Source organism: Pan paniscus, chromosome 18, assembly GCF_029289425.2.
Source record: "Pan paniscus chromosome 18, NHGRI_mPanPan1-v2.0_pri, whole genome shotgun sequence".
NCBI lineage: Eukaryota > Metazoa > Chordata > Mammalia > Primates > Hominidae > Pan > Pan paniscus.
The window spans coordinates 93,535,726-93,563,425 of record NC_073267.2 but is presented as its reverse complement, the minus strand read 5'-3'; the positions used below and the strand labels follow the sequence as shown (position 1 = coordinate 93,563,425).

At 44.1% G+C, this 27,700-nt stretch overlaps 3 protein-coding genes across 6 annotated transcripts in view; 1 reads left to right on the top strand and 2 right to left on the bottom strand.

Annotated features, from left to right (window-relative positions):
- Positions 1 to 5,421: 5,421 nt before the first annotated feature.
- HSBP1 (heat shock factor binding protein 1) lies at positions 5,422 to 10,450 on the bottom strand. The gene is made up of 4 exons (XM_034940809.3): positions 10,294 to 10,450; positions 9,669 to 9,735; positions 8,986 to 9,106; positions 5,422 to 7,000 (listed from the first exon to the last, which is right to left on the bottom strand). The coding sequence occupies exons 1-3, from the start codon at positions 10,336 to 10,338 to the stop codon at positions 8,988 to 8,990; spliced, it is 231 nt and encodes a 76-aa protein (XP_034796700.1). The 5' UTR covers positions 10,339 to 10,450; the 3' UTR covers positions 5,422 to 7,000; positions 8,986 to 8,987.
- Positions 10,451 to 11,430: 980 nt separating this feature from the next.
- The window catches only part of LOC134729317 (uncharacterized), a 101,030-nt gene continuing 84,760 nt past the window's right edge, over positions 11,431 to 27,700 (top strand). Inside the window, exons 1-3 of one of the 3 annotated variants that reach the window (XR_010110311.1) lie at positions 11,440 to 13,919; positions 14,712 to 14,756; positions 14,898 to 14,991. The gene's annotated coding sequence lies outside the window, so the exon portion shown is untranslated. Of the gene's footprint in view, positions 13,920 to 13,971; positions 14,992 to 27,700 lie in introns of those variants that run through there. The other 2 variants (XR_010110310.1, XR_010110309.1) reach the window with 2 other exon arrangements.
- The window catches only part of CDH13 (cadherin 13), a 1,163,636-nt gene continuing 1,157,774 nt past the window's right edge, over positions 21,839 to 27,700 (bottom strand). For both annotated transcript variants that reach the window (XM_003820879.5, XM_003820881.5), the window contains one exon: positions 21,839 to 23,415. In XM_003820879.5, coding sequence (XP_003820927.1) covers positions 23,408 to 23,415 — 8 coding nt within the window. In that variant the 3' untranslated portion in view covers positions 21,839 to 23,407. The remainder of the gene's footprint in view (positions 23,416 to 27,700) is intronic.

Sequence of the window (27,700 nt, the reverse complement as noted above, 5' to 3'; positions counted from 1 at the left end):
TTGTTAAGACTTGTCCAAGCTTGAGAAAATGAGAGTGGCCCAGGAAAAGAATCTTCCTCACATCTCCTTCTGAGGATGCTGGCAAAATGCGCATCTGATAGAATCAACCTTCCAGACAACGATTCTGATAGGAAACCGAGCCCTGGGGATGAGGGCTCACAGACCCAGTGCCGACCCACGGTAACCATGAACCTCTTTAAAATTCTACAAGCAAGACTGCGTACTTTTGACAGATGGCTTTCAAAAGATTCCTTCCCTTTAAGATTCTTAATTATGGCCCCAGTGAACACAGGTTCTAATTGAGGAGCACCTGAGCCTGGCTTACAGGAGAGATACCTATCAAAGGGAAAGGCTGATTTCTTTTGAGGACATTGTTTTGCAGCATTTCCTGGACTTACCAGTCCGAGGCTTCTGTTCCATGAATGATTCGGTCCAGTCCTTTGCCTCAATAAGATTCTGGAGCAGAATCAGTCAAATGGTCTTATGTTTTCAGGAGAATGAACTGTTAAACGAAACAGCCATATTATTTACATTTCCAGAAATGGCTCTTCTGATGATTATCCATAGCCCATCAAAATTAACTGCATATTCTGCATAAAAGACCTTTAAGATATTTAATATTTAAAGTTTCTTTCTGGAAACCCTTACTGGGTTTTGACAGCAACTTGCAAAGACCAAGGTAAGAGGTAATAAAACTACAGCAATCGTTTACAAATGGAGGTTTTGAAGGCTGATTAGAGGGAGATGAATTCCAGCTGGAAAACTTTTTGATAATGTCAACAGCTTTCGAGAGCCTCTGAGAAGTGAATGAGATGATACAGGTGAAAGCAGCTAGCGCCATACCTGGCCGAGGACAGGCAGGGAAAATGTCAGGCAGATCTGAAGCTGAATCCGGTTACTGAGTCATCACCCATCAGGGAATCAGTAATCCTTTGATTCAAACAGTTGGGACACAAATTGTTGGGGCATGCGTGACACATGGATTGAATTGAATGCCAGGTAACGGGGGTCAAAGCCCTGATTGTCCAAGTTGGACGTGTCAGCTGGGTTGACACGGGCATGGCGGAATCCCATGGAACTTGGTGAATTACATCATCGGACGGTGGGCAGTAGACAGGCCTTCTTGAATGCAGTTCTCGACCTCGACTGCACACTGGAGTCTAAGATGAACACTGCTGTCTGGGCCCACCCGTGGGGATTCTGATGTGAGGGTTCTGTGGTGCTGCCCACTTTTGGGCCTTTGAACTGCTCCCCAGGTGATTCTAATGTGCCACCAAGGTTGACAGCCAGTTAATTCCGATTTAACCATCTCCAGTGTTACCAGTGTTTATAATCTAGAAGTTACATCTAGAAGGTCTGTAGCAAACACTGTAGGTTGTCCACCCAATAGCCATTCTGATTTCCTTTCTGGTGGAACTCTGGTATTGTTCTTGTATGTCTCCACCTCTGAGGGTCCGGAAACTATCAGCAGAACCGTTACACCAGGCTCAGGTGGTCTCATGAATGGGTTAAGCTGGGATTCCTCAACCTCAGCACTGTTGACACTTGGGGCTGTGCCACTCTTTCGGGTGAGGGTTGTCCTGTGCATGGTAGGGTGTTGACGCAGCATCCTTGGTTTCTACACTCTTGATGCCAGTAACACCCCCAACCTGAGTTGTGACAACAAAAAAACAAGAACCACACGGCTCAACCTATCATGCGGGTCCTGTTTGCCAGGATCATTTTAGGCACAGGCAGTGGGGTGGAAACACCTTCAAAGAAACATTTTCTTCACTCTTAGGAGACAAAAGGAAAGGAGAAAGGCATTCTCTGACTGGATGCACCCAGGTGGAACAAATCTGGGGTTGGGTCTTTTTATTTTTTATTTATTTTTTTTGTTTTTTATTTTTTGAGATGGAGTCTCGCTCTGTTACCCAGGCTGGAGTGCAATGGCACGATCTCGGCTCACTGCAACTTCCACCTCCTGAGTTCGAGCGATTCTCCTCCCTCAGCCTCGCGAGCAACTGGGATTACAAGCGCCCACGACCACGCCTGGCTAATTTTTGTATTTTTAGTAGAGACGAGGGTTTCGCCATGTCGGCCAGGCTGGTTTAGAACTCCTGACCTCAGGTGATCCACCCACCTCGGCCTCCCAAAGTGCTGGGATTACAGGCATGAGCCACTGCGCCCGGCCGGGTCTTGCTCTTAGTTTTACTGAGGGGCAGAATTTACTCGCCCCAGAGCTGCCCTCCCTTGGGACTTCTTGCCATGTGAAATAATACATCCCACCATTGTTAAAGGGCTGATTTTTGCTATTGGTAGCTAAACGCTTCTAAGCTGCAGGATCCTGAATCCAGACTGTTCTTAATTACTGGGAAGCAATACTGTTCTCTTTTGGAAGGTGGACATTTTGCAAGACCAATGTGACTAAATGGTCCAATTCTGTTTTCTACGGTAGGGACACAGAATTTGACCATTATTAGATCATTATTGCGAAGATTATTATTGTGAAGCAGGACAGTCAAGAGTGTTCTTATGAGGCAGGGCAGCATCTACACGATAGGTATGTAGTTCATGTATGTGGTGTCTACATAAGCTTTGGTAAAATGAAGCTCTGTTGATGAGACAGCCACACATTACATTTCATCATTCTCAGGGATCCCACAGAGGCTGATGTTGTACAGCTTTCAGGATCACTCGAACCTTAGGCAGCGGTCTGAGGAGCTTCCAGCCACCTCTTAGTGAGAGCCTCAGGTGTGAGGACCAAGCGTTAGGATCCGCCCTTTTTTTTTTTTTTGTGACAGGGTCTTGCTCTGTCACCACGGCTGGAGTGGAGTGGTCCGATCACAGCTCACTGCAACCTCGACTTCCTGGGCTCAAATGATCCTCCCACCTCAGCCTCCTGAGTAGCTGGGAGCACAGATGTGTGCCACCACACTCCGGGCTAATTTTTCTACTTTTATGTAGAGATGGAGTCTCAGTATATTGCCCAGGCTGGCCTTTTTTCCTTTTTTAAAATACTGTCATCCTGACTTGTTGAAACAAACCCTTTTCCTATTTCCATATTAATTTGTAGGGTTGATAAGTGCAATGTTCCATCACAACTCCTCTGGTTTTGTTTTTGGGCAGTGACTTGCATCTCCCCTCCCTCATTTTCATTCATTGAAAAGTTCTCAAGTGGCTGCAGCTAAAATCAGACACTTAAAATTAATGCAAGATTAAGATTCCAGGTGATGGCTTCATGAGTCCATTTAAAAGTCTTTGTTGCCTTAAAAAAAAAAAACCACAAAACAAAAAACAGTGAAATCCAATAGGATGGTAAGCTAATAGGTCACGGAGTGGCAGGTGGGGGGTGTCTTTTTATCCCCCGGGTTGGGCCTCAAGCAATAATTTTTGTGGGAGACAGGACGGGTATAGGCATGGAAAACCAATGTGAAAACCTGTGGTTCATATTCCCCGTGGTTGTGCTCTGGGCAAATGTTTGAGGAATGTCATTTGTTTCTGCTGTTGTTCTCAACTGATTTAGGAGAAAAAAGGCACTGATCCAGGAGCACACATTTTCTACCAGCTCTGAATAGTTTAAATTCCAAATAAAAACTCACATCCAGTGTGTTTATTACTTAATTTTAGGTCATGTTTAATTGAAAACACTCCATCAGCCTTTTGAAAGTAAATTTTGAGATCCAGCGAGTGGGGCTGATGATATCCAGACAGCCTGGACAGCTGAGATTCGGAGCTCAGCTCACACGAAGAGGCAGCCGATCAGCTGTGCTCATGAGCGGTGCAGGTGTGCAGCTGTGAGACGGTCAGCTGTGCTCGTGAGCGGTGCAGGTGTGCAGCTGTGAGACGGCCAGCTGTGCTCATGAGCGGTGCAGGTGTGCAGCTGTGAGACGGTCAGCTGTGCTCGTGAGCGGTGCAGGTGTGCAGCTGTGAGACGGTCAGCTGTGCTCGTGAGCGGTGCAGGTGTGCAGCTGTGAGACGGTCAGCTGTGTTCGTGAGCAGTGCAGGTGTGCAGCTGTGAGGACATTCCAGGGTCATCATTACCAGCTGTGACCTTGTGCCCCTGACTCCCCGACTTGGGTTCCTTTTCTTTAAATGGGACTCATCAAATGAAAACCTCTCAGTGTTGTCGTGAGGATTAAGCCAAATAGTGCAAACAAAATGCCTAGCACGGTACAGCGGTTTACAGTCAATGCTTTCAATGGCGCTGGCTGTGAACATTTGGTAACTGTAACCAGTTAACTTTCAGGGCTAGATATGACAACACATCCTGCAAATTCCTCCATTTTAATCTAATCAAAATATATAATCTGCAAAATACAAAATAAAAGAGGAACACAGTGTCTGCTTGGGAAGGCTTCCATTTACAAACAGCATGTTGAAAAAGTTCACTTTTGTTTGGAGGACTCTGTTCCCATAGCAACAGTGCTCTAAGTGTGTGTGTGGGGGGGCTTAAAGTCCAAGGACTCACAAGGGCAAATTAACTCTTAGTTACGTGAAATATTGTGTTAGTCCTCATAGGGTTAAACAATGACTGTACTTGTAATGAAACAAAGAAAAAATTGATATGAAAATAAGATTGAAATATTTTAAAATCCTGTGGCTCAAAGGAAAGCAGGATGAACTAGGGGCCAAATGAGGAAGCTGTGGGGCCTTGGGGTTTGAGACAGGGCACTTAATTAAATGTAAGGCTGTTTTCCTTGGTGCAAGGGCCCCCATACTCATCTGTATTGTTCAGCCCTCAAGAGAATCTTCACTGGCTGGTAAACGAACAAGAATAGCTGGAGAAGGAATACTTGATATAGTATAAAAAAGGCCCTTGGCCAGGCATGGTGGCTCCAGCCTGTAATCCCAGCACTTTGGGAGGCTGAGACAGGACTGCTTGAGCCTAGGAGTTCTAGACCAGCCTGGGCAACACAGCAAGACCCAGGTGCGGTGGCACAAACCTGTAATATAAGCTACTTGGGAGGCTGAGGCAGGAGGACTGCCTGAGCCCAGGAGCTTCAGGCTCCAAGTGAGCTATGACTGTGCCACTGCACTCCAGCCTGGGCAACAGAGCGAGACCTCGAAAACTAGCGGGTGAGCAGGTTAAAGCTGAGTTCTCTGCTCTACTTTCAGAGTCTTTAATATGCTAATTTCTTCATGAGGTTCACAAAATGTCGTCTAAACCCAAGTGACCATAACCCCTTCCTTCCTGCAGCATCTCCAGGGGCAAGTGTTCTGGGAACACACCTGAGACAAGTCTCCTGCAATGCCAGTCTTGGCAAGCCCTCCTCCCGCTCCTCAGCTTCCCCTTCCAGCAGGCAACCTCCCCCATCACCCCCTCTCCTGCTTTGCCTTGGACTACTTGTACTTAATCCGTCCAGAGGTTTTAGTTGATACTCTAATGTGATTTCTGCATTTCCATCTGAAAACCAAACAGATTTCTGACACAAAGGAAGCTTCATAGCAGGATTTCAGGCACCTTTATTCATGGCAGATATTTTTGGTCAGGGCAGCCTGCCTTTGAAATCGTTCCATTACTTGAGGAGGTCGACTCCTGCCTAAGTCACAACTCTCCTACAACCGCAACCGGCCATATCATTTCCATTTGCCACTTCCGAGGCTTGAGAACATCACCAGGGACGCAGGTTTCGGATGGTCTGGTCAATGCTGCAGTGTGTGTGGGGCATTCGGGGGCTCCAGCCTGCATCACAACCTACTGGCCTGATCAAAGGAGGTTCTGTAGTTGGGTAACCAGAGTGGTAAATTCATTTTATCACAGAAGGCTCTCACTCCTTTATGTTCCCCATGTAATTTGTATACAGCACAAATTATTTCTTACTATGATAGATTCGCAATATAAACACCAAGACTGCTGAGATGAGAAACTTAAAAAAATCATGTTTTTCAAATTTTCAAGTTTTTGTGTAAAAGCACTTTGTGGTGACAATCATATGGATCACCTTCCAGGTCATCAATATTGGCCTCTAGGTTTAGCACTCCTGGCACTGCATTTTTGAGTGGCCAGAGTTAAAAGGTATTATCCCTGTCTTCTATAATCAATGATAACATTGATACTCTGCAAGAATTTAGATAAGAAACAGTTTAAGTAAAATAGTGTTTCTTAAAAACTTGAGTCTACTACAAGTCGTTGATCATATTCTAGCCAAGCAACTGGCATGGACTTAATACGGTCTCTTTTCCTTCTCTCTTTCTTTTCCAGTCAGTAGCTCAAAGGAAAGACTGATTGAGTTTTAAAATCCTGCCAGATTTTTTAGGGTAACCATTGTAGATGAACCACGTAGGTAGGGTCCTACTGAAGTATTAGAATCTCATGCAAAACTCTAACAAACGCCTCATTACAGAAGGCTATTCTGTTATTTTCTGTACTGTAAAAGTTCTGACACAAGACAGTGGCAGTGGTTACTTTTCATCGACTTTAGCATGTGATCTCAGGGACTTAGACATACGTCTAAGTTCTATTCTGAGTTTTGGCAACAGAGCAGTGACAGGTATTTCTGAATGAACAATTTTTAGGTGTTTTCAGCCATTTGAAAAGTATTGCCAACACACTATTTGGTGTTAGCTCAACAGTCACGTTGTGCCAAGAATTAAAGAACTCTAAAGTCTACAAACATCTTACTTCACCAAGACTAACTATAATTGAAGGGTTTACTATTTGTTTAATAAAAAATCACACAGCAACTTTTATCCAAACAGCAACTACTAGAAAAGGAATGACAAGAAAAAAAAATGACTTCACAGAAATACACTAAAAAACCTGACAATGTTATGCAAGAACCGCCAAAGTTTTAGTGTTTAATAATGAATAGCACAACTGACCAAGGTCCAAGATGTGAAGATACCATGTTCAAGAAACTGGGGGGAAATCACTCTACAAACTAACTATATAGTATGTGATAAGAATGCATACTTTATAATATAAAACCTGTCTACACATAGTAGTTAGCTGCAAAAAGCCATTCGATCTTCTCTTGGCTTGGAAAAATGCCAGATTCCAGTATAAATTATTAGCAACCTGTTGAAGAAGGAAAAATCATCAACATGTTTTTCATTATATGAGCACAAGTAAAAATGACATATAGACCTATCAACTACAAATCCCTTTCCACTCTCCTACTGAGTTAAACTTATTTTCTTCTGGCAATATTTTAGCAAAAATAGATTTAACTGGAAATATCTTTAAAAGTTTCGGAGTCAGTTTCCTACTCCCACTCTTTTCTTTGAATGACCCCCATCACTAGCCAGTCTACAATCCTGAAATTCTTGTGGTAAGATTCTCAGTCAGTTGATGGCAGTTTTGATTGCCACATAATATAAAAAGAGACCCACAGAAGCATCTGAGACTGGTTGGACATTTTTCCAAATTATCTCTGGATAAGAATAACGATGACATAACCCATAGAAAGCAGTTATGTGATTTACTCACACAGTAAATGAACCCCACCTATTGTGAAGATAAAAGCAAATTTTAGAGTCTGTCTTCAACATCCCAAATCTGTATTTCACAGTGACTTAAAATGTGGTCCACAGCAAGCCCAGAAAATAGGAAATTAGGCATGTTTTACTGTATATTCTGCTTAGTACTCTACGAATCTAAAAATACTCAGGAACCATTTTATTTTATTTTTTTTTGAGACAGAGTCTTGCTCTGTCTCCCAGGCTGGAGTGCAGTGGCATCATCACGACTCACTGCAAACTCTGCCTCCTGTCTCAGCCTGCCAAGTAGCTGGGATTACAGGCATGCACCACCACACCCAGCTAATTTTTGTACAGACAGGGTTTCACCATGTTGGCCAGGTTGGTCTCGAGCTCCTCACATCAACTGATCTGCCCTCTGCCTGCCTTTGCCTCCCAAAGTGCTGGGATTACAGGCATGAGTCACCACGCACCAGTCCCTTTTTATTTTTTTTGAGACAGAGTCTCACTCTGTCGCCCAGGCTGGAGTGCAGTGGCGTGACCTCGACTGCAACCTCCGCCTCCCTCAGCAACATTCATTTTTATAGAGAATTAAAATGTTATAAATGAAAGAAGAGAAAAGTGAGTTTAAAACTTATTTTTCACACATACAGAGGAAAAGGATCACCATGCACTGTGCTGAGTGATTCTGTACATTTACCTATCTTGCTGTGTGGGTATTTTGAATTACTAGGCTTTCCTCTGACATCTGAAACTATTCAGTGGAAATTTAAATGAACTCCAGAGTAAAAGCTTAATGTGGCCACAATCCAGTTCACCTATGTCAAGTTACCAAGAAAGTCTCCAGAATTTAAGCCATTTAAGAAGGTGGTAATGTGGGTGACTTAACAGTTATTTCCATAAAAAAAAAAAAAAGCAATGGAAAATCTTCCAGTGACAGGCTTTATAGGCCAACAAAAAAACACCTTTATTAGCTGGAATGATAAAAACTCAGTGGTTATCTAATGTTAGCCAGTGGTCTTAACTAACAGTGACAGAAGTCTGATTAATAAAAACTGGGAAAATAAATTCGGTGTAAAGAATGAGTTTGGCATGAAAAATTTCAAAACATCAAGTCCACAGCGGGTAAACAATACAGTGATGCTTGCTGGGATCATGGCTGGGAACTGATCTACAGAATGTCTGACTACATACAAATTATACTTACAGGTTCTCTCTACTCTTTTAAGAAAAAAAAAAAAAAAAAAAAAAAAGACCGGGCACAGTGGCTCACACCTGTAATCCTAGCACTTTGAGAGGCTGAGGCGGGCAAATCACTCAAGGTCAGAATTCGAGACCAGCATGACTAACATGGAGAAACCCCATCTCTACTAAAAATACAAAATTAGCTGGGTGTGGTGGCGCAAGCCTGTAATCCCAGCTACTCGGGAGGCTGAGGCAGGACAATCGCTTGAACCCAGGAGGCAAAGGCTGCAGGGAGCCGAGATCGTGCCATTGCACTCCAGCCTGGGCAACAAGAGCAAAACTCCGTGTCAAAAAAAAAAAAAAGAAAAGAAAAGAAAAAAAAATTGCCCCCTTCCTCACCTTCAACTCTTTTGCGTGGCAGGTATCTTGTTTTCACTTTCCAGTTCTTCCACCCCAGCCTGTGTCATGAGGTCCGCGATATTCTTTTCCAGATCATCAATGCGACTACTCATATCATCAAGTGGTGAAGTTAAAGACAACGCGTGCCAACATCTCATTGAGCCCTTTTCCTCCCGTCCCTGCAGACTACAGCCTTAAACACAACGATTTTAGGGAAACTGGTCTTCCAATTTCCTTTAGACACTGTTACACGCTGGTGGGTAAGAGTACAGGACTCTGGGGCATGGCTACCCCGCATCGGATTCCAGCCCTGACCCTTACTAGTGATGGAACCCCTAAACCTCAATTTATTCATTCGCTAAAGATCATAACACTACAACCCACTCATAAGGTCATGCTGAGCATCAAAAGAAAGACACACACAAAAGCGCTTAGTTCACAGTCCATGGTCCACCACACCAGCTATTAGGATTGGTAGACGTATGCTCCTTGAGCCAGGGGTCTAACTCAGCTGTACCCCTAGCTCTCGGCGCAGTCCTTCTCAGAAACACAGTACAATCCAAGCTCAAATTCTACAAGTGAATGGCTGAAGCTAGCCTGAAAACTACTCATTTATCCCCACCGCTGCCCGGCAAATAGGCTCCAAAGGCCCACAGGAGGCCGACTGCAGATAAAAAGGATATTTCTCCCAATGATCTGGTCAGACATGGTCTGAAATTTATCTTGCATCTGCTGCAGGAGTGTCTGCACCTAAGAAAAACCGAAACAAACAAACACGGTCCACATCGATCCAGAGACAACTTCCTGGGATCAGGATGCGAGCCCCGGTCCAGGGTTCTAGCCCCATTTCTGCCTCTGGACAGCTGTGCGGCCTTCAGCAAGGATCTTCCTTCTCTGGGCTTCCGTTTTCCAACCTGTCCAATTAGACTGCTGGGCTGGGGAGGCCGCTGCGACTCAAAGCTCAGGGTCTTTAGGTTGTTTCTGCCGGGTTGGGGCACCCGGGGGTGTGTGAGGAGTTGAAGGGCGGGGAGGGGGTCAGAGGTAGGCGGGAGGGACCCGGGGGGCGTTCGCGACAGATGAATGGGGCTACTGGAAGGGGTCGGGCTTGGGGGCGCCCGCGGGGAGACGGGACGGCACCGAGCGCCCCGGGGGTCAAGGTGGCCGGGAGCCTCGGCCAGAGACGCTTCCAGAAACGGGGCCTCGGCAAACGCCACGCGCGGCCGCGGTGGGCGCGCCTCTGTCCAGCAGGGCTTGGCCCGGCGCCGCCCGGGAAGGCCGCGGCCTCCGGCCCTCACAGCCGTCCCTTACCACCGAGGTGAGGTCCTGCACGGTCTTGGGGTCAGTCTCGGCCATCTCCCCGATGCCCAGCTTGGCGGTGATGTCTCAGACCGTAACCTACACTTCCGTTTGTCCGCTCAGACGCCCCCGGCCGCTGCTTCTCGCGACGAGACTGGCTGCTCGCGGGACCGCGGGGCATTATGGGAGTAGTAGTTTCTCCCGCACCGGAAGGGCCTCGAGGCCGCGCGCTTCCGTTCCAAGGAGCGGCCCCACCCCACTCTCCCCGCCCTCTTTTGCATAGCCCCTCCCGTCCCTCTATGCCCCGCCCCTCACGCAGCGTGCCGTCGGTGGGGTGGGAAGTGAGACCAACTCAGAAATGGAGCAATAGAGGCAGGGAGTGGTCTTGGCCTCCCTTCCAGGCTGTAGTCAGTCGAAAGACGGCTCTGGAGTTTCTTTGGCCTGTCGGGACGAACTTACAGAACTTTTGCCCTTCAACAAGCCCCACTGTACCCTTGTAACTGCCCCCAAGCCAAGGAACATGATCCACCCCTACCCGCCCCCCTCCCCCCCCACCCCGGGAGCCCCATGGCTCCTGTCCTGTTCTGTCATCTCCACCCTATGAGGGTGGCCAGCGTCTGGAGTTTAGCCCAGTAGCTTCACTGTGCCTGTCAGGTTCATATGAGGGGATTCAGACAGGAAGCTGTCCATCATGCCTGGCTTCTTTCACTCCACGCAGTGCCTGCTGTTGAGTGGGGAAGGCTTCCGGCGTCAGGGTTAGACTGTGGGTTTGGGTGTTGAAGGAGGTGGGCACTGCTGATTTGGAACCTCAAGTTCCAACCCCACAGATGGTCTTTAGGATTGGGTCTCATGGCAAGGGGATAGGAGAGTCCTTGACTGCGGGCCTGGCATGTTCTGGAAACTTTCACACATCTCATTTAAGGACTGTGCTATGTGAGGGGTCAGCTCCAGTGTGACTTTAGCTGGGGAGAGGCTGTAAGGTGTTAGAGCTGTTACGGGAAAGGGTCCTGATCCAGACCCCAAGAGAGGGGGCTCTTGGATCTCATGCAAGAAAGAATTCAGGGCGAGTCTGTAAAGTGAAAGCAAGTTTAAGAAAATGAAGGAATAAAAGAATGGTTACTCCATAGACAGAGCCCTGAGGGCTGCTGGTTGCTCATTTTTATAGTTATTTCTTGATTATATGCTCAAAAAGGGGTGGGTGATTCATGCCTCCCCTTTTTAGACCATATAGGGTAACTTCTTGACGTTGCCATGGCATTTGTAAACTGTCATGGCGGTAATGGGAGTGTAGAAATGAGGACAAGCAGGGTTCACTCTTATTGCCATCTTGGTTTTGGTGGGTTTTGGCGGGCTTCTTTACCGCAAGCTGTTTTATCAGCAAGGTCTTTATGACCTGTACCTTGTGCTGACCTCCTATCCCATCCTGTGACTTAGAATCCTTTAACTGAGAATGCAGCCCAGTAGGTCTCAGCCTCAGCTTACCCAGCTCCTATTCGAGATGGAGTTGCTCTTGTTCAAACGCCTCTGCCAGACCCACCAGTGTCTCTAACAAACCCGGAATCCAGTTGGCCTTGAGGCATGAGACTTCAACTCCCTTTACCACCCCTTCCCCCTCACTCACACCTTTGCTCCTCACCCTTCACACCTCATCCTTTCCTATAGAGAGATCTTCCTTTCTGTGTAAGTATGCACAACTTTTTTGTAATTGGCTGTTGTCAACTGGTATTTGGCTAGTGCTTTACCCGACTACTTGAAATAAAAATATCTCAGTGTTTTAACTTAATCCTCAGAAGACCCTGTGATATAATTATCATAATTTTACATTTTTGAGAAAACAGATGCAGAGGCGTTAAGAAACTGGAACAAGGTCATCAAATTAAGGAAGTAAGAGATGCAGGACTTCCTGACTCTGCATCTTCTCCTTTTTTCTCACCATTCTAGAATTCTCTGAGTTTTTTGAGCTTAGAGCAGAGTTTCTCAAGAGCTGCAATACTGGCATTTGAGTCAAGTCATTCTTTATTGTTGATGGTGGAGGGGGCACCCTGTGTATTGTAGGACGTTGAGCAGCTTCTCTGACTTCTACCTACTAGATGCCAGTATCTCAGTTTTCTTAAAAGACTTTTTTTTTTTTTTTTTTTTTTTGAGATGGACTCTTGCTGTGTTGCCTAGGCTGGAGTGCAGTGGCACCATGTCGACTCACTGCAACCTCCGCCTCCCCGGTTCAAGCGATTCTCCTGCCTCAGCTTCCTGAGTAGCTGGGATTACAGGTGAGCACCACCATGCCCAGCTAATCGTAAAAGACTTTTCATAAAACTTCAGAACTCCTTAAAAACTAGTGAATAGCCAAGGTGAAGAAAGGCCTCAGGCTTCTGACTTTAGACCCCAATCCCTGGGACTCCCACACTCAGCAAAGAAAGCTGGGTGCCTGCACCTTGGATCTCTGAGCAAATCTGCCTTATGGCTGTGGGCAACTCAGGAACATGAATTAGCACGAGAATCTGGAGTTTTTCTTTCCTTTTCTGGTAAGACACTTGTGTTTTTTTTTTTTTTTTTAAATTCCAATTGGAAATTTGCTTTACATAAACAACAAACAAACTTGATACTCTTTTAGTGGAGGCATTATTTGTTCCTTTATTTTTTGCACTTAAACAGATAGGCAGTATGCTTTCTCTGTGTGGAGACCAAGGTCTGTTAAAGGGCTGCTTTTCACGGAAGCTTCACTAATTTATACTCATGGCTGACATACTCACCTTGTGGGGCTGACACACCGAACCTAACTGAATATTGTCTCACTAACAAAACTAATGTATTACGTGTAAGGCACCAGTAATTAACCTTTAAACTTCGGTTTTGAACAACTCTCATTTTTAACCTTTATTTAAGTGTCATAGTTGTCTTACCTCCTCTTGGCATTTTTTTAAAGCTCTTCCTAGATTAATCGCATGTTGTAACTCCCTTTTTCCATTCAAGACAGTTTTGTTTTACGTGTGCTTATTATGGTACTTTTATAATTGCATTTTGGTTCTCTGGGCCATTCTTTTGACATGCCTCCTTTCTTGGATCTATACTATGATAGGTGGCTGGGCATGGTGGCTCATGCCTGTAATCCCAGCACTTTGGGAGGCTGAGGCAGGCACATCACTTGAGACCAGGAGTTCAAGACCAGCCTCGCCAGTGTGGCGAAACCCCATCTCTACTAAAAATACAAAAATTAGCTGGGCTAGGTGGCGTGCACCTGTAATCCCAACTATTCAGGAGGCTGAGGCAGGAGAATCGCTTGACCTGGGGAGGGAGAGGTTGCAGTGAGCCGAGATCTATCCACTGCACTCCAGCCTGGGCAACAGATTGAGACTCAGTCTCAAAAAACAGTAATAATAAAATACACTATGGAAGGTGTTGGTCTGTCCATGTGACCACATGCAATGAGGTGCTTTGTGCGTTTGCCTTGTGTGAGCAGCGATGGAATGATCCTAGCGGGGCCTTGGAGGAACTGGAATGTTCTTTGCCTAGTTGCACCTGCGTCAGCTCTGTAGGCCCAGCCCTGGGGCCCAGCAGCTGCTCCCCTGGTTTGCTTTCCTCCCAGGTTGCCTCATGCTGCTGCTGAGCTCCCTTCACCTGATGGGCGGTGCCACAGCAGGGTCAGTGAAGGGTGCCCCTTCCTTCTAGTGACCTGGGCTGCCCTAGCCCCGGCCCTTCAGTAGCCATTCCAAACCTTTCTGGTCTCCCCAAATCCAGCACTTTATCCCCTTCACCCTCAGAGGATGACCTTACATTCTATTTTGTGGAGAAAATGGAGACTGTCCATCAAAACCCCTTAACTCCCGTCCTGCGTGCATTCATAAGTTCCTACATTAACCCCTGTGTCACTAGCTAACGATCCTTTCTGTCTCAGGAAGCAGTGTTCTTCCTCGCGCACAGGGCTCTACGTTTGTCTAAGGCAGAGAGACCTGGGCCCTGATCCCATTCCCTTTCCTCAACTCCAGGAACTTGCTTCCTGCGTTCATTTTCTTTTTTCCAATGATTCCTCCTTCTCAGCACATAAAAGGGACCAACCCCTCGCCCCACCCCTGCTGCACAAAAAACAAATAGAAAATGGAAACCAGTCCAACCAGGGTGAACCTCCACTGACTGTGTGCCCTTGTTGAGCTACTGCTCATAGGGGAGCTTCTAGAAAGGAAGGACTTATTGTCTTAGTTACTTGATCCACTTCCTTACCTCCTGTTCATGCAACTTTGCTTGTTTTGCTTCTACTAAAATGATTCTAGGTGCTGTGTGGACAGGTGCTACAAAAGCGTGACTCACACGGTGGACATTCATTCATTCCATTTTCATTTCTCTTTGAGTGATCCTGACAAGCAGAGGGTCTCAGGTGGATATTACTGTGTCTTTGAGACCTCTCTAATCCTTATTTATCTCTCATTTTAATACAGAGTTTCATACGCAGACCTTAAGTAGACATAGTATCTAGCTAAAAGGTAATTATGCTTTTTTGTTTTTTTCATTGTATTTATTTTTATTGCTGCTTTATTGTATTCCAAGTGATACTGGTTTTTCATTCATGTTGTTATAATGTAGAGTTTTCTTTTTCTTTTTCCTTTTTTTTTTTTTTGAGACAGGGTCTCACTCTGTCACCCAGGCTGGAGTGCAGTGGCGCAGTCATGGCTCCCTGTAACCTCAACCTCTCAGACTCCAGCAATCCTCCTGCGACAGGTATGCACCATTACGCTTGTCTAATCTTTGTATTTTTTGTAGAGATGTAGTTTCGCCATGTTGTCTAGGCTGGTCTTGAACTCTTGGGCTCAAACCATCTACCTGCCTGCCTTGGCCTCTCCAAATGCTGGGATGATAGGTATGAGCTACCATGCCCGGCCAATGTACCAGCTTCTTTTAAAATAAATTCAAGCCAAAATTATAAATGTAAAATTACATAGTTTAAAACTAGAGTTGTAGCTGATGGTACAGGTGGCATTTCAGTGTGGCAGAGTTAGTGAAGGTGCTGAGAGATGAGACAGGGAGATTGCTAAATAGTGACGATATTCCCTTGGGATTAAAGTTTAGAAAATCCTGCCTTGAAAGAAGGCAGGGAGCCAAAGGGTGAAGAGATTGCGTGTGCTGTGAAACAACATGGTTACATAATTTGATAAGGGGAAGCACAGGAACTATGACTGCATCAGGGTAACATCGACTTGCTTCTTCTCCGTGGGGATAAACTCAGAGAGGATGCTGAGGAATGTCAGCAGGTGCTGGGTCTCTGTTTTTCACAGAACAATCCTTCAGGTGCTAGTAAGCCTCAGGAGGAGGATGCTGTCCCGCTGGCACGAGGAGGGGCTGGGGCAGGACAGTCATCATCCAAGCAAAGGTAGGGCTTAGTTACAGACACAGAACGGCAGATTTAATCTAGAAATACCACCATCCTGGTACCAGTCTTCTTGGCTTGGATTCCCATGTAAAAATCCAGCGTTGCTACCCTCTCAAGGGTGTGCCCTGGCTAGAATGAGTGGATATTTTGCCTCGCATTACCAAAGCACAAGGAGGTCTCTTTGAGGACTTGTTTGTAAAAAAATCAAAAAACAACAAACAAACAAACAAAAACCTAGAAAATTGCTTTTCTGGGGGAGAATGGTGTGATCGGTGGTTGTTCTGACAATTTCACATTCTCTTGCTTTCGGACTGAAGCATTGGTTTCTGTTTCTTATGTTCTTTTGAGGCAAATTTCCAAATTAGCGTCTCTATGACTGGCTGCCAAGGCATCCGTTTGCTATTTATTTACCCAAACTAGCAGTTTCCTGGAGACAGACTGCCTAGGGGGAAGGAAAGTTTTCTTATAGACCAGATTTGCAAGTTTGGGTTTCCTCTGCTTCATCCCCCATCATTGACAACTTGCTTAGTCCTCAGCACTTTCATGCATTGTTTGTGATGACACAGTTTGTTCCTGGAGATAAATGGGGTGGTGCTGCCTTAGCATATAGCAAGAAAAGTGCCAGGGTGGGGCCATGCATATCACTTAGTAGTCATGAGACCTACTGTGAGATAGTTTTAACTGTGTGAACCTCAGTTTCTTCATCTATAGAATGGAGCTAATGTCTATTACATAAATTATGTATATGATATATAATTATGTATTACACATAAATTACACATATAACTACAAGGTAATATGTATATACACATCTATATAGGCCCGTAGGAAGCACTTAATGAACACCCCCTTCCCTTTTTTTTTTTTTTTTGCTTTTGAGTTGGAGTCTTGCTCTGCTCTGTTGCCCAGGCTGGAGTGCAGTGGCACTATCTTGGCTCACTGCAACCTCTGGCTCCCAGGTTCAAGAGAGTCTCCTGCCTCAGCCTCCTGAGTAGCTGGGATTACAGGTGCCCACCATTACACCTGGCTTAGTTTTATATTTTTGGTAGAGACGAGGTTTCTCCATGTTGGCCAGGCTGGTCTTGAACTCCTGACCTCAGGTGATCGGCCCACCTCTGCCTCCCAAATTGCTGGAATTACAGGCGTGAGCCACCACATCTGGCCCCCTCCTTTTTTTACAAAATGATCTCACTAACCTTCTTGCTATCTTCTCTCTCTTTCTATCTCTCGCTCTCTGTCATCTATCCATCTATCCTTCTATCATCTATATATCTGTTTTTCCAAATCAGAATGATTGACTTTTATGAAAGAAGCAGAAGAGAGCCAATTATTAAGCAGGCAGCACTTGATTTTAGTCTTGGTTTTTAAACATCATAGGCTAACCTGGTGTGGAGTCCTGATAAGTAAGCAACAATGAGGAAGGGGGTCCCAGGTAGGGAACAACTGTTCCAAGAGACAGCTAATCACAAACAAGCTGCTGGCACAACTACCTCACTCCAAGTGTAACATCCTCCAGCACAACCCTATAAAACTTCCCTCCAGCCCCTGCCTCTTTCCAGACATCCCCTTCTCTGCTGTGCTGCCTGTTGCTTCCTTGCAACGTACTTTCCCTTGAATAATCAGCCTTTCTTTACCTACAACTGTCTTGGTAAATTCTTCTTCTTCTTCTTCTTTTTTTTTTTTTTGAGATAGAGTCTCGCTCTGTTGCCCAGGCTGGAGTGCAGCGGCGCTATCTCGGCTCACTGCAACCTCCGCCTCCCAGGTTCAAGCGATTCTCCCGCCTTAGCTTCCTGAGTAGCTGGGATTACAGGCATGCGCCACTGTGCCCAGCTAATTTTTGTATTTTTGGTAGAGATGGGGTTTCACCACGTTGGCTAGGCTGGTCACGAACTCCTGACCTCCGGTGATCTGCCCGCCTTGGCCTCCCAAAGTGCTGGGATTACAGGCATGAGCCACCACGCCCTGCCGGTAAATTCTTTTACCATCCACAACACCGGCACCAGCCAGTTGCACCCACGACACTGTGCACCATTGGAAAAAAGGTCCCTTTGCTCTGTCACAGTGTTTAGACCAGACTGTACTAAAGATGGTCTAAGACTAAACACACAAGTTAAAAATCCCAGATAAGCTTTATTTGAATATTTCACAAACAAGTTACACATTTCTCTGTAACTACATAGAAAAGCAAATGTTAGTTCACAGCTCAGAAACTGTAAGCAATTCAGCAGTGAGGGCCCAAAGGAGCGACATCTGCCATAGACTGAATATTTTAACATGATTAACTTTTATCCCTTTTGAAAAGTGTTTGTGAATAAAAAGCATTTAAAATTTCTTAAAATTTTTATCTGGGGGGATAAATAAAATTTTGTCATCAGGACAGTGTTGACATGTGCATGACAACACAGATATGTATATCTATAGCTATCTATCTATCTGTCCACATATATATATATATATATATCTCCTACATTTTCAACTCTCTAATAGTCTGAATTAATGTATACGACAGATATAGAATGGCTTTATTACTCTCTAAAGAAAAAGCTTTGTAAAAAGTAGCAAAAAAATAGAGTCTCCAGTTTATTTTCATAGTGCTTCTATAAGCCCCTTTCTCCAAGTCTTCATAGCTTCAGAGTGAAAACCTCCCTCGTCCTACACCACCCAACGCATTTCACCATCTCCCTACCAATGAGATGGCACGTGGAAAGTCAAATAAAATGGTTCAAAGGCTTATCAAGCTCAGCAACCCTCCAACGACAGATGTGATGATAGCAACATAGTATGAGAGAGAGGAAATTTTTCCGCTTACTTAATTTGATGAGTATCTAAATTATTTCTGCTTAAATTATAGACTTACTCTTAAATTATATAATTGAAGTTCTTATCTGAAACCCTCATACACACATCCATTCCCACCATTTTGTGCTGTCTCTCTATATCTTGTATATGCTTTCATATGAATATGGTCACAACTGCAGAATTTTTTCAATAGTGGGCTAATCTATTAGCAATAGGAAATATAGTAAGGGTAACACATTGCATATAGTAAAAGAATTGTTAATTGCGTTAGATGAACCATTTTGAAAGCATTTTATCATTAGACTGTGAAAATTATCAAATCTCAACAGTCAGTTAAGGAGAGAAGATGGAGGTCTTTATGAAAGATGTAGCCAGATTATTAGATTATTATTCTTAGTATTTGGTAAACAGAAAATGTAGGTGGCTTTTTTAGTGCTTGGGTTTCCTGTTGGTGTGACTTACCCTGTTGACTCATGTTTAAGGCAGCTACACGTAAACAGATTTATGGGCTACCTTTACAAAATCAGCAACTACTTAGAGATCCTTTAGAATTTGCCTCTTTGAATAATTTATAGCAAAGCACAGTGCAAACCCTTTGAGACCCCACCCCACTTTCTCCCTCAGTTTTCTCTCCCCTCAGTTAGTTTGGTAGTGAATGGGTACTCTGGAGTTCATAAATTTCCTTTTTTTTTTTTTTGACGGAGTCTTGCTCTGTTGCCCAGGCTGGAGTGCAATGGCTCACTGCAAACTCTGCCTCCTGGGTTCAAGCGATTCTCCTGCCTCAGCCTCCTGAGTAGCTGGGATTTCAGGTGTGCACCACCACACCCAGCTAATTTTTTTATTTTTTAGTAGAGATAGGGTTTCACCATGCTGGCCAGGCTGGTCTTGAACTCCTGACCTTAAGTGATCCACCCGCCTCTGCCTCCCAAAGGGCTGGGATTACAGGCATGAGTCACCATGCCCGGCTACTTTTGATTAACTGAGATGTTAAATTAATCTAGGAGAAGCCCGTCATCTACCTGCTAACAAGCCATGGAAGGGAAGGGGCAAATAATTATGTTATTTTGCACAGGAAAAATTTCTAAGGTCTCAATATTAATTTAGAACGATGTTAACATTTTTTTTTAACAGAAAGCTTTCAGATTGAAGAAGTATAGCATGAACTTAATAGTAGGTAACAGAAGATACTGTTAGTAAAAGGTACTTAATAGTAAAGGGTACCTCATAGTAAAAGGTACTGTTGCTTAACAGTAAGTTGGTCTAGCTGCATAGTCACGCTAATGGAGGCTTCAAACTAGGGTCTTCCGGTCTGCAGTAGGCAGTTTGTCTGGTTTTGCTCCTGGGTTGAGAATGGCATTGTGATGTTGTCGGAAGAACATGAACCCTGGAGCCAGATAGCCTGAGGTTTGGTTCTGGAGGCCACTTACCTTGGGCAAGCCATTCGATTTTTCTGAGCCTCAGCCTTCTTTATCTGTGAGTTGGAGAAGATAGTAGTACTTGTCTCATATGTTACTGGAGGGATTAATGAGTTACTATCTATAAGGATTTTGTACAGTGTGGGCACATAATAAGCAGTTGATAAATATAAGCCATTATTATAATTATTAATTACCTTTTTGGTACCATGTTCATACACCCCCTAGGAAAATTGTAGACTCCTTTCCTCAGAATCATCTGGAGAGCTCGTGCCTGGGTGCAACTGCACTAAATCCAGGATCAAACACAGACTTGTTAAAAATTTTTTAGTTGTCACATCTTAAGATTAAGACCCAGTGTATTTATTTGGGTAAAATGCAATTTGAGCTACTCTATGAGTGTGATGGTAGATGGTTGTTCCATTTATCAGACTGTTTTAAATGACATTCTGAAACTCTGGAATGAGCTATCAAAATTTCTAACGATGTTCTTTAAGAGCCAAAGTCTTATTTGATACCCACCATGAAATCTGGCTGGATTTATTTCGTTATAATTCTTAGATTTGCTGGTGTCGGCCAAGAGGCATAGCAGGTATATCTGCCTGGAATGATGCTCATTTGGAGAGAACTGGCAGGATTGAAGGTGACTTTTATTGAAATTAGAAAATGTGTGCATATTCTTATTAAAACAAATTATCCAAAATAATTAATTTATCGTATGTAAAATGAGGGAGAAAATGTGATTTTTAATCAACTAAGTTGGTTGAGTATTAATAAAAAGAAGTGAAGGTGTGACTATTTGCTCAGTGGAAATAAAACCCTCAGACCTGTGCTCAGTAATTGGGAAAAGCAATTTCTGGTCCTTACTTGACTTTGTTTTTTAATAAGTTGGACTCAGATAAAAATGCATAGGTAATAATGAAATAACATTTTGATTCTACTATGGTTTTCAGTAAACAATGTAATATATTCCAGCAAATGAATAAAACATCTTATGATTCAGGAAATGCTACCACTTTGGCCTATAAGAATTGGTTTATTTTTCTTTTTTTCTGGAAAGTATTAGGAGGAACAACATGACAGAAGTATCTCTGTCCTGATTAGAACTGTGGGGACAGAGAATATGTTTAAATAAGGGAAAGTTGAGGCATATTCTATTTATTAATGAAGTGTGCACTTTACTCCTATTTTTCTGAATTTTCAGCGAAGTTAATCTTCTGGTTCGGTTCACAAAGTGCAGGAGAGCCTACCAGCTTGAAAGAAAAGGAGTTATGTTGTATATGTTTCCTTGACTGAATGGCCACTCAGCTGCTGTGTTTCTCCCTGCATGTGACTGAAGTTTACATTGGAGGGTGACTTCCTGATTGCGAGTTAGCATATGTGTCCGGCTACCAGCCGCCTGACTGGCTGAGGATGCTCTTTGTTTGTTCAAGGATGAACGTTCTCCCCCTGCCTTGCAGGAAGAGGGGAGCAAGGTGCGCCTGGGAGACGCGTGATAGTGCCCTATAAAGCCAGTAGAGGAAATCTTGTGGAGTGTGAATGCACAGGCTTAGATTCCCCTGTCCCTGAGTCGGGGGCATGTGCTCGTGGAGAATGACCCTATCAAGTTCAAGGTGTGGCATCTCCTGATCCAGCAACAGGATTTGTTCCAGAGAAAAATCCGCAGGTCTTGGGACTGTTGACAGATGGCCGTGACTATGCTTAATGTGGTCATCAACTGAGAATGGTCCGTCTCATCTTTGAGTATGCAATTACCTTTATAGCTGATTATGACACCCTCAGATCATATCATGAGGTGGACAAGATGAGTCCATGGCTCATGCTGAGAACTGGTACTTCTGTCTTCATAGACTCACTCACCAACCAGAGATGTACGATGGACCCCAAATGGTCTGTCAAAAATGTGAACTTGCACTAAGACAAGACCCAGCATCAGTGACATTAGACACAAGATAGAAATCAGAGAAAAGTTACTGTCCAGCAGTTTTAACCACCAATACCCATTTATTTTAATGGAAAAAAAAATCTCTGCATTCTATATGTTCCAAAAGGATTTACCATTGAAACAAATACAATATGTGGAACTCTATCTGTATAATTTCACTACAACAAAGACAACATATGACTTCTACTTCCTACAGAAGGCTAACTGAAAGCACAAGTGCAAACATAGATTGCATAAGAAAGCGTGTGTGTGTGCGTGTGCGGTTAAAACCTTTAGTAAGCAACTGCATTAAAATATGCTAAGACACTTACCTTACCCTAGTTCGTGGCGAGCTCTAATAAAAAGCCACAAGCTGTCACTAGTTTTATTTGATAGAAAAATTTGGTGTGAGCTTTGATGATTCATTTATGGTTTATCAACAAGAAGGTAATCTTAGAACAAGCACTAACTTTCCGCTTTTACATGCTCACAGAATACAAATCAGTTACTTTTCATACATAATGAACGTCTTTTATTTTCGGGTTTGCAAACAACGGTAGTCAATTCACACAAAAGGGTACTTTTAAAACTACCTGTATTTACTCTATTTTATGCCTGTATATATGAAACAAACAGCGTGAATGTGCATAAATGTATGTCTGTACATGTGGGTATATATGTGTATACAAGATGGTACCTGTACACCTCTTTGTATGCATGTATGACCTCCATGATGACAGGTGCAGTTGTACATTTACTGAGGAGGGAGAGATTCTCTACCATGATCTGTGTCCCCATTAGAATCAGTGTGACTGTGGATTCGGGACACATACAAATGCAGGTTGGTGCCCATGAAAGAAAATGTCAGCCCTTTTCTTGGCATTTATTTGGTGGTGACATTGCCTGCTCTGCTCCTCACCTCCTTGGCTCAGGATCACGGCATCAGATGGCAGTGTAAATTGGTTGTAGTCCTCGAACTCAGTAAAGAGAAAGGACTTCTTTCTCTGCTCTCCCTCTCTGTGGACCTGCCTGGCTGGTTGTGGCAGCATTCAGACTGAACAGGACAGTGGAGAAGTAGCTTCAGAGCAAAAGTGACAGCTCTGTGGTCTGTCCTCATGCTGACCTTGATGCGGGGGGCCCTGGAGGGTTCAGTTGTCTTAGTTTCCACCCACCTTGCTTAACCTTGCAAGGAAGAATGGCATCAAAACGAGGCTTCTCCAGGATAGTCTCTCTCTATAAATACCGTGTATATATACATACAGATACTCATACATACACCAATACTAACCCACAGACAAAGCTGGGTGCCTGGAGCACTGGCTAGCGACATGTTAACACACCAGAAAAAGTAGTCATTGTTCCTGCTCCCAGAAGATCAAGTCATATGTCATGATCTTTAAACATTCAGGGAAAATTCAGAAGATTCCATTAATTAAAGGAGGGAGGAAGATGCTGTCAAAATGATGAAGTACAGACTAAGTGAAATTGTAAAGAAAATAAAAAACCGGAACAATTGAGGCCTAGTTGTGAAGTTCGATAGCTGTAAACCGCAATCTTCAGATTTGGATAGATTTTTTTTTTCCTGTTGCTATGGAAACTTGGGAGTCAAGCTTCAGACGTCAGGAGTTCTCACAGACCTGAATAGAGAGGGTTCAGAGTTAAGTCGGGAATATCACCGCTCAATTCAAAACATTTTAGCTAAAAACCAGAAAAATGACAGGCAAGGTATAATAAACACATTTTAAACATCACACGACTATGGGGGAATTTTTTTTTTCCCTTAAGGATCACATTGGAAGACAGAATGAATAGTTATATCGTAAAAAGCTGGACTTCTCTGAAAATGCTAATGGTGACTTCAGATGCCAAACTTCGCTCAGACCGAGAGCTGCTATTACCACTGTTACCAATGAGCCTTATGTCTTTGTCTCTTAGCAGAGAGCTTGGCTATTTTATGAGCATGCTATGTATCTTAGAGATTGGTGATTATCCCATATATGTATTGACTTCCTGTGACTATATATATATATATGTTGACTTAAGGATCACAAGTCACACAGCAAGATACCTATTGGTGGTTCTTCAAACATGATATGTTTTTATTTTGAGACAGGGTCTCATTCTGTTGCCCCAGCTGGAGTGTAGTGGTACAATCTTGGCTCACTGCAACCCCTGCCTCCCGGGCTCAAGCGATCCTCCCACCTTAGTCTCCGGAGGAGCTGGGACTACAGGCATGCACCGCCATGCCTGGCTAATTTTTGCATTTGTTGTAGAGATGGAGTTTCGCCATGTTGTCCAGGCTGGTCTTGAACTCCTGGCCTTAAGCGATCCTCCCATCTTGGCCTCCCAAAGTGCTGGGGGTTATAGGCTCACCTGTGAGCCACTGCACCTGGCCCAAACATGGTATGTTAATTTCCTGTTGCTCCTGTAACAAATGGCCATAAAGTGCAAACAACACGAATCTATTCTCTTACAGTTCTGGAAGTCAGAAGACTGAAATCAGTCTTATGGGGCTCAAATCAGTGTTGACCAGGCTGTGCTCCTTCTGGAGGCTCTAGGAAAGCATCCGTTCCCTTGCCTTTCCTGGCCTCTAAGGGTTGCCTGCATCCCTTGGCTCATGGCTCCTTCCTTCATCTTCAGAGGCAGCACTGCAGCATCTTCTCTTTTTCACCTCTGACCTCCCTCTGTTTCTGTCATCACATGGTCTGTTTCTAATTGACTCTTCCTTTGTCCCTCTTATAAGGACTCTGTGATTATATCAGGCTCACCTGGCTAATCCAGGATACTCTCCCCATCTCAAAATCCTTCACTTAGTCACATCTGAGAATTTTTTTTTTTTTTTTTTTTTTTAGAGACAGAGTCTCACTTTGTTGCTCAGGCTGGAGTGCATTGGCACAATCTTGGCTCCCTGCAACCTCCGCTTCCCAGGTTTGAGCGATTCTTGTGCCTCAGCCTCCTGAGTATCTGGGATGACAGGTGCCTGCCCGAAGTCTCTTTTGCCATATAAGGTAACATGTTTACAGGTTCCAGGGATTAGGATGAAGAGTACATCTTTGGGGGCCATTACTCAGCCAATCACGAAAGTAGCATTGTGTTCCCAGAGGAAAAAAGGCATCTCATGGCAGACTGGGTTGCAGACTTTGAGAACGTCACTCATGTAGAAAACTTCACAGAAAGAGACATCAGCATAGTGTGCGTTCAAGAGCCTGTCTTCCCAGCACCTGCTCGTGGCTCCTCCTTATGGCCAGCTGCGGGGCTGGCTCCAGTGTGGAGTCTGTCACTCTGCTCAACTCAGCAATGTTGGCTGGGAGAGGCTCTGGCTCTAGGATGCTCAGATCCGGTTTCAAAATGAGGCATGTTTTTGCCTGCATTTTTCTTTTGTTGCCACCTTACTCCTCGCAAGCACGTTTTGTCTGTGCAATTCCAGCAGAGGCATGAATTCCAGCCCAGGACTAAGAGTTCATAAAATTGAGTAAACTATTGTGTCTACAGTAATAGTTGCCAAAGCCCTTCCTCACTCTCAGGCTTCTGTTACAGTCTTGCTCCATCAAAAGAAGGAAAAAAGAAAGGAATTAATCAGTATACATGTGCTGTGTACTCATTTTTCTGACCTTTGTTCTCACTCCTACTGATACCCTAGTCCTGCCTCCATCCAAAAGTGCCCACTGAAGACAGGCTGCCCTCTGCTAAGAACTTCAGATGTTTTGAGGCACTCTTTTCATTTTTACAATGATTAGGTTTCATTTTTACAATGATTACATTTATACCCCATGCTGCAAGACAGTTGTAAAATATGAACTATTTTTGCAAAAGCCTATTAGAAAGAATGTTAAGATGTTGTTTTGGGTTGGATACATATTCCTCTTTCTTGTTTTAAATGGGCAAAAGCCGTTGATGTTGTCAGGGTGGTAGAATGTCTCCACTTTCTGTGTCTAATTTTGGTTAGAGAGCAGAGTGGGGTTTCTCAGCCTCAGCACTACTGACATTTGGGGTTGGATAATTCTTTGTGGGGGGTGCTGTCCTGCGTATGGGAGGACGCTTAGCAGCACCCTTACCCTCCACCCACTAGATGCCACTAGTGGCGTCCTGCCAGGCATAGTAATCAAAATGTCTCTAGACATTTCAACTGTCTCCTGGGAGGCAAATTAGTTAAAAGCAACAACAACAAAACAATAACAAAAAAAACAGCTTTGGCTGCATAAAATCCACTAAATAGGCTCCATTCTCTTGTTTTCAAATTAGAGTCTCAAATTCCTGTTTTAAGTCAATTTAGATGATAACATAAGTGATTCGTCCCAGGGCTATTGAGATGGTTACTTGAGGAAATTTATTTAATTTATGTAAAGCCCTTAGCTTGCATGTGCAAAGTGCATGGAAAGCCCCCAAGGATCAACTGTCATTGTCCATAATGTCATGTCACTTTAAGGGGCCACAGCTCCTCTGCAGAGCATGACCGCGGACGTCTGCAGGCCGAGGACAGCCCACTCTGCCTGGCTTTAATGCCTTTGCAGGCTCTGTGTCTGTCCATAATACGTTTCACAATAGAAAGGAACAAAATACTGATACACTTTAAGAAATTCTAGAAAAGACAAAACCATTATTAGAGAAAGCAGATCATTGAGAGCCTGGATTGTGGAAAGGGGATTAATAGCAAAGGAAACTGTATTTTGACTAGGGTGTGGTATAAAATTCTGTACACTTACCAAAATGCATCAAACTGTACACTTGCAATGGATGCATTTTGTTTTATGCAAACAATACATTGAAAAATAAAAATTTAAAAGTGTTTACTGGCTATCTTTTGCTCATCTTGGCTTTTTTTTTTTTTTGGAGACAAAGTCTTGCTCTGTTACCCAGGCTGGAGTGCAATGGCGCAATCTTGGCTCACTGCAACCTCCAACTCCTGGGTTCAAGCGATTCTCCTGCCTCAGCCTCCTGAGTAGCTGGGATTATAGGCGCGTGCCACCACAACCAGCTAATTTTTGTATTTTAGTAGAGATGGGGTTTCACCACGTTGGTCAGGCTGATCTTGAACTCCTGACCTTGTGATCCCCCCACCTCGGCCTCCCAAAGTGCTGGGATTACAGGTATGAGCCACCCCACCCAGCCAGGCATGCATATTTTATTTTTATTTTTATTTTTTTGAGATGGATTCTCACTCTGTCCTACAGGCTGGAGTACAGTGGCATGATCTCAGCTTATTGCACCCTCTGCCTCCCAAGCTCACTCGATTCTCCTGCCTCAGCCTCCTGAGTAGCTGGGATTACAGGTGTGTGCCACCATGCCCAGGTAATTTTTATAGCTTTAGTAGAGATGAGTTTCACCATGTTGGTCAGGCTAGTCTTGAAATCCTGACCTCAGGTGATCGGCCCACCTAGGCTTCCGAAAGTGTTGGGATTACAGACGTGAGCCACCGTGCCTGGTCCACATTTTATTTAATGTTAATTTTTAGCTGACATGGGATGGGGCTTTTTTTTCTTTTTTTCAGAGATGGGGGTCTCACTATCTTGCCTAGGCTGGTCTCAAACTCCCAGCCTCATCCAATCCACCCACCTCAGTCTCCCAAAGTGCTGGGATTATAGGCATGAGCCACTGTGCCCTGCCCACTCACCTCTTTAAATTTCTTTATTGTGTCTGAGTTTGTCTACATCTTACCCTCCATATAGACATTTACTTTTGGTATTTGTTAAGATAGTTCACCTGATCTGTCCTTTTACATTCTTGCTAATACTGGTTAATTAAGCCGAAAGCAATGGTCAGAAATGGTTTCCCGACAAGTTCTTTTTTTGAGACTTGCCATACCATAAAAGTCGTGCTAGAAAAACCACAGAAACAGCTTAATGGCAATGCCGGCTTGCCTCACTGGGAGGGTGCTAGGGGAAGAATTACACATCCACTTCATGCCACTGACATGCACTTTAT

Coding starts and splice junctions, on each gene's coding strand:
- HSBP1 (XM_034940809.3), bottom strand. CDS start 10,338: ATGGCCGAGACTGACCCCAAGACCGTGCAGGACCTCACCTCGGTG. Junction 9,736..10,293: donor TGCAGGACCTCACCTCGGTG/GTAAGGGACGGC, acceptor GGTTTTTCTTAG/GTGCAGACACTCCTGCAGCA. Junction 9,107..9,668: donor TGACCAGATCATTGGGAGAA/ATATCCTTTTTA, acceptor TAACTTCACCAC/TTGATGATATGAGTAGTCGC.